Source organism: Myotis davidii, unplaced genomic scaffold (assembly GCF_000327345.1).
Source record: "Myotis davidii unplaced genomic scaffold, ASM32734v1 scaffold174, whole genome shotgun sequence".
NCBI classification, from domain to species: domain Eukaryota; kingdom Metazoa; phylum Chordata; class Mammalia; order Chiroptera; family Vespertilionidae; genus Myotis; species Myotis davidii.
Window position 1 is genome coordinate 4830859 of NW_006289087.1, and position 10771 is coordinate 4841629.

The 10771-nt window shown below is 44.5% G+C and overlaps 1 protein-coding gene across 3 annotated transcripts in view; it reads right to left on the reverse strand.

Annotated features, from left to right (window-relative positions):
- Positions 1-6798: 6798 nt before the first annotated feature.
- The window catches only part of RRP15 (ribosomal RNA processing 15 homolog), a 25964-nt gene continuing 21991 nt past the window's right edge, over positions 6799-10771 (reverse strand). For all 3 annotated transcript variants that reach the window (XM_006761279.2, XM_015562375.1, XM_006761278.2), the window contains one exon: positions 6799-7530. In XM_006761279.2, coding sequence (XP_006761342.1) covers positions 7390-7530 — 141 coding nt within the window. In that variant the 3' untranslated portion in view covers positions 6799-7389. The remainder of the gene's footprint in view (positions 7531-10771) is intronic.

Genomic DNA, 10771 nt, shown 5'->3' on the forward strand with positions numbered 1-10771 from the left:
ATTTAAAAATAATTTTAAAAAATCAGGAGTATGATAACATGAAGTGGAATTCTCATTTTTTTAGGATACGTAGCCTTCGAATAAATTTCTCTGTCATCATTTCAGTGGGTTTCATAGATTGCGTAAAAGTCCAATGTGTAAATTTCCACAAAGTTCCCAACCTGTATTTCAAACAGGCTTGCCTTTCTGTTGTCTTCATTATTCTGCAATCAAAGAATGAAAACAAAAGAAAACAAATGAAAAAACAACCGGCGATAGTAACTGCACGTAAAGAAAAAACGTGGAGGTAGTTTTATGTTAGAAGAATAAAACGAGTTCCTAAGTAGCTTAAAAGGCAGTGTGTAAGTATGCTGCAAGAAATACTTTAAGAAGCAAAGCTATATGGGTTGTTCTGATTGGTCGAACTGGCGACTACTAGCCAGAAAGTTCTTATAACGAGGGTGACAAGACAATCTCCCAAACTTGAGTACTTAAGGGGGAACTGTTAATAAATAGACACACATCAGGACAACAGGGGTGGCCCAGGACTGTCCCTCAGTCACTCGATTTACAATGAAGTCACATCAGACTTTCTCCTCTGTTACTTATAATAGAGATATAGTCTGCCTGCTCTCAAGTCTTCTTTCCCCTTTGCCTACACTGCAGATTCGAATAACCATAGCTCTTGATTGGAAAATGCTTACCATGCAATTCTCACATTGATATAAACCCACAGCCACCTCACCCCCCCAAACGGAAGCCCCGAGGGGTGCTTGGCTTAGATTCTTTTGAGCTCCCCAAATGCCAATCCCCCACGTGGAAGGAAAGAGGATAAAGATAACAATGACTGGGGATGAAGAAGCATTTCGCGTGGCCGGTGCCCAGACAGATTCAACTTTTGCATTTTGGAAAACGAACAATAGATTGAGAATCCAAAAAGTGACAATGAGTTCTGACCCTCCTCGTGTCAGTAAACAGAAACATAGGAAAGAATGTCTTCTGTTTGTCATTTGGTGCTTATGGGTCACTCAATATTGACTTTTTACAGGTTGTTCTTTCCTGTTTAATAAACAGTAAAGGCCGCACGACTCCAGGGACACCTGGGAAGTGAACTTCACCTCATTGAAAGGGGTGTGTTTCCTGTTATGTTTATGATCGAGATCCCTACAATTCCTTTTTTCCATTTTATCGATGTGTCCCTTTAAGTACAAAAGCAATATCTTTATAGCTCCCATCAGATGGCGAGCTAATTACTCTAAACCGAAGGAATAAACCTAAAAATGCGTGTGCGCTATGACCCAAAGAGATTTCAGCAATACACAAAAAAATAATTTTGGCTGCCTGGTTATGAGAGATAACAAGTTCTTGTTTTTTTTTTGTTTGAGAGGGCTGCGAGGTTAAGTTAATTAAGGTCCTTAAACGACAGACTCTTCTAAGATCAATCTGCCCATTTGGCCAGTTGTAGCAATTAAATCGAATCAATGCTACCATGGTACTGATTGTTCAGAAATTAGCCACTCATCCGGTTGTCGGGGGGAAGGGGGGGATTTATATCAGTTAATTCAGTGACAGCCTAAATCATGCCACCTGGAGGACAACAGTGGTATGACTCACAACTCCCTATTCGGAGCAAATGGGCTTGCTCACTTTTCTCTGTGTGTTCTCCTCACAGCTCAATGACAATGGGGTTTCCTTAATTGGAAAGATTTAGTTGCCTGCTATCTCATAGTCCAGTGGTTCTCAACCTTCTGGCCCTTTAAATACAGTTCCTCATGTGGTGACCCAACCATAAAATTATTTTCGTTGCTACTTCCTCACTGTCATGTGGCTACTGTTATGAATCGTCATGTAAAATCTGACATGCAGGATGGTCTTAGGCGACCCCTGTGAAAGGGTCGTTCGACCGCCAAAGGGGTTGGGACCCACAGGTTGAGAACCGCTGTCATAGCCAATATCATTCTAAGCTAAAATCCAGTCTTTATTTATGAAGCCTATTTAGAATATCTAAATGCTTCAAAGCAAAATATGTCAGCACTTACACTTGCAAAAGTTATGTCCTTAAGTGACAATAGCAGCATAAAAGGACAACAGCCACCCAGCAGGAGTGGCTCCAAAAAGTTTAAGGAATTTGTCAAGGACACGTAGCTAAGAAGAGTCCACACAGCACTATGCACTCAGTTCTGATCTCAAAGTGATGCCTTGTCGTCTAACACTGGATACTATTTGCAAGAAAGGGTTGATGTAAAGAGGATTTCACTTAGTTGTGCTAAGGACCCAAATATGGCCGCTGGGCCACGCAAGCTGGGTGTTCCTCCCATTTGTAGAGAAGGTTGAGATCACCTTGAACCTTGTGTGCTGAGCGTTTATATTTATAACTAGAGTCCCAGTGCATGAATTCATGCATGGGTGAGGTCCCTCAGCCTGGCTGGCAATTGGGGCCCTTTGGGACAGTCTCACTCAGTCCTGATCGGGGCCAATGGGGGCTGCCTGGCCGGGGAGGGACCATGGGAGGTTGGCCAGCTGAGAGGCACCACAGGAGGGGTCCAGGGAGTGTCTGGGACATCTCGCCCAGTCCCGATCGGCCAGACCCCAGCAGCAAGCTAACCTACCAGTTGGAGCATCTACCCTCTGGTGGTCAGTGTGTGTCTTAGCGACTGGTCGAGCGGTCGGTCGACCAAATGGTCAACCAATCAGCTGGACACTTAGCATATTAGGCTTTTATATATATAGATATAAGAGTGCCCGGTGCTCTTGTACAAAGACAAACATGACATAGCAATAGCCCTGATGTTATACTTGGTGCTGCTCAGCATTTCAGGGTGACTGTCTGGCTGCCTCGCCGATGTTTTGAGAGCTGATGTCAACCCCTTGTTGATGTCCATTCCGTGGACATGATTGAAGTCTAGATCTGCAGGCGCAGAGGTAACTGTCTGGTAGCCGGAAGGGGGATTAACAGCTGCGGGGTCACCCACGCACAAGGGCACAGTGCTCAGCTGTCTCCCCATCCTGAGCCTGGCTGGTCCTGACCCCACACAAATTTGGGGTTCCTGCTTTGATGTGTATGAACCGATGGCATTAGAAATACCAGACAGCCCAGCTGATGTGGCTCAGTGGTTGAGCATCGACCTATGAACCAGGAGGTCGATTCCCAGTCAGGGCACATGCCCGGGTTGTGGGCTTGATTCCCAGTGTGGGGTGTGAAGGAGGCAGTCAATTAATAATTCTCTCATTGGTATTTCTCTCTCTGCCTTCCTCTCTGAAATCAATCAATCAATCAATATATATATTTAAATGCAGGATGAATCAGGGGTTAGAGAAACTGTCATTTATATGAATGTGGTTAACGCGCATCATTTTAAACTGGCTGCGCTAATAAAGAATAATGCCCTCCATGCTCTGTTTTCTGTGTTTTTCCCCCAAATCTGCGTCCTCTGTGTGCTCCAGCAAGATGTTGAGTGCGCGCTGGAACTGACTGGACCATCCAGCGCTGCCCGGAAGGCGCTTCATCCAAAGCAGGGGGATTACATTACGATTCATCACGACTCATGTTTTGTTCAGTATCCATCGCTGCTCTAAATACCGCCTCGCTCAAACCTCCTCCCTCCTCCCAGTCTGTTCATCGACAGATTAACATCATCAAGTTTCAGATAAGCTCCCCAGGGAGCCTCCTTTTGCTGGGAGAGTGGAGTGGGGGGCGGGCTGAGTGGGGGGGATTCATGTATTCAGCTGGCCCTAGCTCAGTTCCTGTTTTCCTGGGAAAGGGGTGAGAGGGCCTTTGTGTTTTCAAGTTTTGCTCTTGTTGCCAATGACCTCAAATAATCTTCGCGCTCTTAATACCTGCAAGGCTGGCTCAACAGCCTCTCGACCTGTCACTAAGTACAGCATGGACACGAGTATCAGTCACTTTGACCCTAACGGGTGAATTTAAGGAAAGGGCAGGATGAATTTGGCTTCCCTCTGCAAAGTGTCCCCAAATAAAAATGAACATATCAAGAGAGCACCAAATAGTTATCTGCTCACAAGCCTCATTAAACGAGGACCCTTATTAATGCACAGCTTGGATTCCATTATCTTATATGATAAAAGCCTAATATGCAAATCAACCGAACAGCAGATCTACCGGTGGGACGACCAGTCACTATGACATGCACTGACCACCAGGAGGCAGACACTCAACACAGGAGCTGACCCCAGCCCGAAGGCCCCAGGCCTGCCAAGGCGGGTGCCAGCGGGCCTGACCCCCAAGATCGCACCACCAGTCACCCCACAGATCGGCCCTGCAGGCCCCAGGCCTGCCAAGGCCGGTGCCAGCGGGCCCCACCCCCAAGATCAGCCCTGATCGCTGGCCAGGCCTAGGGACCCTACCTGTGCACAAACTTCGTGCATCGGGCGTCTAGTGTATTAATAAAAACCTCTGATAACAAAAAAACAACACGTATAGGGAGAAAAGAAAGGTGTCCAAAGGATGCCAAAATATCAACTTATTTATTGGATCTCCTCCTGCCTCTTCTGCAGAAATATTTAAGTTCTCTGAAGATTCCTTTACAGCACCTTCTTGGGCCTCTTGATTCCCTTGGTTCCGAAGCAACCGTGTATTTCAGTTTGTCTCTGTCTCCCTTCACCCTGGGACTTTAGAGCTTCTCGTATTATTATATGTTGAAGTAGGACATCTATACCCTGTAGTCACACGGCTGTATAATTACGCCTCCTGTCCGCCAGGCTGGCGCAGGTGGCAGGACTCGTTGGGTCGGGGCCACTCTATTATTAACTGTATTCACATGTGCAAAACCGTGATTAAAAACCCCTAAGAGGTTTTCCAGAACCCAGACACTCCCTCCTCACCCACTTGTTGTAAAAGACACAAAATGCTTTGAAGAACTTGGGACTTACCCTCAAATAACCTCTCGGGCTTCCCACTGAGTCACTCCAGGCTCGAGGCACTAAAGGTGAGCCTTGGGGCTGTTCCGTCCCAATGGTTGCCAAGCTGTCCTTTCCAAGTAGAATAATACTTGACCTAAGAGGGATTTGAGGTAAATCCAGGACCGCGACTCCAGGTTCAAGTGCTAAAAAGCCAAGGTGACTGCTATTTTCCCTCGACGAGGACGACGGTATTGCCTCTGACTTGGAGGTATTGCCTCTGACTTGGAGATTTCCATGCTGAAGAACAATAACCAATACTAAACAATGCCACATACTCACCCCCCACCACCTAAACCTTCAGATAAGGAAGTAAGATAACTTCTAGTCACTAGTTGCCTGGTTACTATTTTGCATTGTTCCTTGTAAACAAAGGAAAATAACTTCTTTATTGCTGTATTACTCTAAATAGTCACCAAAGATAACATCCAAGTATTGTTATATTTAGATAAATCGGGGGTGGGGATGGAAATGCAGTTCTTTCTAATTTCCCCCCTCAAAGAACTCAAGGACAAGGTAGAAGAGGAACTAGATGCAGAACTGTTTATCTAATTGATGTCAGAAGGATTTAGATACTTAGGGTAGAGGTTTGTAAACCACTCACCTAAAGGTACAGTTTCTAAAATCACATGCTCATTCTTTGATTCAGTCATATACGGTGGCATTTTGCTTAAATGTTTTCTTTATAGCCTCTAACATGTATTTTATTTTATTTTTTTGTAGTGGCAACTCAATTTTATTTTGGAATAAAATAAATTCTGAAAGAAAATCTGCAAATATGATTTTCCTCACCTTCAGTTTGAAAATCTTGTTCATTTTTTTCTAAATTAACCTAAGCACTAATACTATAAGTACATTCAAAAACAACGTTTTAATAATGACAAGTTATTTGTCAGTTTTAGTCAGAATTTTTGCAAAGGTTCAGTGTGATGCAGAAAGAATAAAAAATAAAGTGTAATTTTTAATTCTGGGGAGAAAACAGTATTTTGGTGCTGTGTGTGTGTGTATGTGTGTGTGTGTGTATATATATATATGTAATATATATATATACATATATATATATTCCCCCCAAATCACCTATGTGTTGTTATATGGAACTGAATATTCACCTGTGTTAAGTTACAAGGGGTATTTAACCCTCCTCTGCTACTACTGAAGAATATTTGCTCACATTTATTTATATTGCACTGACAAATGGCAGTCCTATCATTTAATAAGGCACTCAAGTTCAAAAGCTGGAACAAATACAAAAATGCATTTGAGCTTTGCTGGTTTAGTCACCTGATATCGTAGGTGTACACCTTCCTTTACGATAACAAATGCCAGGCCGTGGACTAATTTAACTTCAGTTATGCAATGCTGCCACACTCACCGGCTGAAGAATATAAACATCCCTTCTCTAGCAGAGTTTGGGGAGGGCTCTCCTTCGGTGTTTAACAGAGCAAGCGTGTGCATGGGTAGCAGGAGGGACCCATCTGTATTACGGAAGATGGACAAAGGGACAGAGCCTTTTTTAAGAGGGAAGAGATCACATTTATTGAACAATTCCCCTACAGATTTCGATCTTTCACAGAAATTTTGGAACAACACTACAGTCTTACTTTGCATTCTCCTTTTACTTAACAGACCCCTTGTTAAGGGGTTAACAGCTAACTACGACCTCACTGGTCATCCAACCATGAGAGGGAATTGAAGGTAAGTCAGTGTCTCTATCTCTCTCTCTCTCTCTCTCTCTCTCAGAATTGAAGGTAACTCACAGTGTCTCTCTCTCTCTCTCTCTCTCTCTCTCTCTCACACACACACACACACACACACACACACACACACACACGCACGCACTGAACGTGTCACATGTGCTTCCTAAGAAATGACACGAGAGCAAAGATAGCCCAACACTTAAAATAAATCTTAAGGCATTGTTTATGTACATTACAGCACATAAAAGTAATAGAAAAGTATAGATTTGACATGTTTCTTATATATTTGCCAGAATATCTAAAAAACACACAAAAGCATCACTCCAAATCAGAAATACTATAATTTAAAACTTTACTACCTACGTTTTCTCAATAGGTCACCAAAACAAACACCAACCTTCCCCCCACAAACTATAATGCACAGATCTGCAGGTGGCGAACATTAACGTTGAGTTCATTTTCATGATGAAGAACACTGCATTTCCGGAAACGCTGGTAGTACAATACCTACGACAAGACACCAAAACCCAAGACCAACTTGTAAACCAGTGATGGGCAAAAAGAGCCTCTCGCTGGACAAGTCGAAACATTTCTTTTCACAAATGTTTTGAGGGACATTTCTTTTTACAAATGCTTAAACTTATACACAGTTTGAACACGTAACTTTAACAAAGCTTATGTGAGAAGCCCAAGTCTTCTGGCTTTCTCAGGCATCCCGATGGTCCGCCAGCTTCCGGAGCGAGAAGTGTTTCTCTAGGAAGAATAGAGCCATGTCGCAGTGCCTCCTGCATGTCCACTATGTGTCGGAGTCGCTCCCCCCGCCCGGGCTGCTGCCGTCCGGCCTGTCACTCTCTTTGTCCCAGTCCTTCATGGACGCTCCCATCATAAAGTCGTCTCGGAGGATGCTCCATCCTGGGCCCTCTTCTCTCACTTCAGCCTGAGGACAATCACAGAAACACAATATTCAAGAACCAATTTAATTGCAGGGAGATGGAGAGTCCACGTCACAAAGCACACTTCTCAGGAATAGGAGTGAAATCAAGACAAAGCATAGAGTGGCCTTATTCACACGTTGTAATCATATATGTACAAACAACTAATAGAGCTATCTGCTAGCGAAAGAATCATGGAAGCAAACTTTTTTTTTTTTGCAATAGGGAGAAAATATAGTAAGATCTAGGTTTGGTATCAAAAATTTTTAAATTTATCTTTATTGTTCAAAGTATTGCAGACATGCTCCCCCCCTTCCCTCTGCACCCACCCCTCCCAGGCCTTCACCACACTGCTGTGTCCATGGGCTATGCATTTAAGTTCCCCAGTTAATCTCTCCCACTCACCTCGCTACCCCACCTTCCCTCTCAGATTCCTCAGTCTGTTCCATGCTTTTATGTCTCTGCATCTAGTTTGTTCATTAGATTCCATACATGAGTGAGATCATGTGATACTTATCTTTCTCTGACTGGCTTGTTTCACTTAGCATAATGCTCTTCAGTTTCATCCATGCTGCTGCAAATGGTAAGAATTCTTCCTTTTTTAAAAAACAGCGTAACATTCCATTGGGTAGCTGTACCACAGTTTTCTAATCCACTCATCTACTGATGGGCACTTAGGTTGTTTCCAAATCTGTGCTGCTATGAACATAGGGGTGCATATATCCATTTTTTTAAAATTTATTTCTTTATTGATTTCAGAGAGGAAGGGAAAGGCAAAATCATCAAAGTGTCTATACTATCCAAAGCAATCTATAGATTCAATGCAATCCCCATTAAAATACCAATGGCATATTTCACAGATCTAGAACAAACACTCCAAAATTTATATACAAAAAAAAAATAAGGGCCTTAGCAGCAACAATCTTGAAAAAGAACAAAGTTAGAGGATCACAATTCCAGATATGATATCAATTTTAAAAATCTTTTGACAAAACAATCTTATATTATTATTTCAAGTTCACTGATAATTTATTAGAAGACTTCTGGCAAATTATTTAAAGACAAATAGAAATTTAACGAAGGCCTTTTACCCAAAGTAAAGGAGAGAAAGGAAACTAACTGGGCTAGGTTTTCATGGATCCTATCTCATTTAATGGCTGGTAAAATGAGAAACAAATGGTCTTTATTTGGGTTATGGTCTCACTGTCTGACCTAATCATGTAATAAGAAAGCCTATCACATGCTAAAATTACAAACGAGTGAGCAGGCAATAAGCAGAGGTAGACAGTTTGTTGTTTCTTCATAGGATTTATGTAAAACTACACACAGCTGAGCCTAAGAAAGCCTCTCATTTCATGGGACAACAGCACCACCGTGTGGTGGTAACTGACACAATCCATGCAGAACTACAAGCTCTGGGATTTCTTTCCCTCGCTCCGTAAGTATTTACCGAGACCTGTGTATGTGTCTAGGGCACGCTCTGTTCAAAACAGAGTCCCGGTCTTCGTGAAGCTAAGAGTCACTGCTTTCCTATTTATTCCATCCACAGAAATACACAGCGCTGGACAAACCTCTCTAAATATGAAAGATCCCGTACCTTTGGTTAGAACATATTATCTTCATGGGGGTCATAAACCATATAGAAAGGAATTTTTAAGAGAAACGATATTAAAGACATTTGCTGGGTTGCCAGGGCTTGCTTACTTAATTCTGCTGCACTTCCCTTTTAAGAACACAGCCCGGAAACAGCCATTCCATGTAGTCACAGGATGCCGTCACAGAGAGGGAAGTGTCCCCCCGTCCCTCCTCCATCTCCCTGGGACCAAGGGATGAAACGGGCTGACAGCACAGCATGCGAATGTCCGCCCAACTGCAGAACTGACTAGAGAGCCGGACAGGGCACTCGGTGCTAAAATAACCAACGTGAAGACACACAAACACCACGTGTGCTGGTCCAAGAGCGACAGGAAGACCGCCCAGGGCCACCCCGCAGGACAGCGATAAAGGAGGAAGGGCAGTTTTAACCCCTTGCCCGGCACACGCTGACACCGCCCGCCCCTCACTCCTACACACCGAACCCACTGCTCTGATCAGAGTCAGTTACCCATCTGGACAGAAGGCCATTTTCCCCGATGCAACCCCAGGGTTCTCTGCCAGTCTCCTCACCTCACGTAAGAGAAAGAGCTGTTCCCAGTGAACACACGTGCCCTTAGGAGCAGCAACTCTGACACCTCTCCTGCCACACGCATCACTCACACTTTCAGTGAAATCCTAAAAAGCACACGCTTCCTTATCCAAATTCCTGACCGACGAGGAAAGGCTGTCCTGGCACGGATGTTTGTGGGAATGCGCACAATCTCAGTGGTAGCCTCTGTCTAGGTAACTACACCCAACATGCCATCCACATGTCACCAGCCGGAGCGGCGGACGCCCCATCACCACCCGAGTGCAGAGTGTCCCACAGGAGAGCTCCCTGCCCCGTTAGTGTCACAACAGAAAGGAGGGAGGGACGAGCAGGGACAAAACACTAAACGAGTCCCTATCCTTACCCTTGGGGATACGTTCCCAGACCCCCAGTGATCCTGAAGTGGAAGCTCGCACTGAATTCTGTATGTACCGTCTCTATTCCTATCCGTGACCAAGTGTAATTTATAAATTTGCCATAGGAAGAGACTAATGGTAACAATAATAAAACAGGTCGTAACAGTGCACCGGAACAGAAGCTACGTGAATGTGCGCTCTCTCAACATCTCATTGTCCTGTACGCACCTCTCTTCTTGATGGGAGATGACACGGGGCCTACGTGATGAGACACAGGGCGTGGACTTTTCCAGTTCATACCATCCGGCTTCAGTTACCCGGGGTGACTAAATCCATGGGAAGTGAAGCCATGGGTAAGGGGGTGGGGCACCACAGCAGTAGAGAAAGAGAAAAGAACACCAGTGGGCCAATGGGAAGAAGAGTTCGTTAATGGAAATGCGGAGATCAATTGTCTCACCATCCTGGTCTGGAAAGACAATTACGGGTGTAAACGTGTACTTTAGGCAGGAAGATCCACAGCAGGATAAATTCAAAGCCCCCTGGCTTGTCCAGCCTGAAGGCGGACAGTGAAGCCAGGCTCTAGGGGGCGGTGGAGTGTTTCTGCTCTGAGCAGTCAGGGGTGACTGCATCACGTGCTCTCCAAGTGTGGCCCCAGGCCAGACAAGGGCACCCCCATCACTTAGGAGAAATCCATTCTCCCGGGCT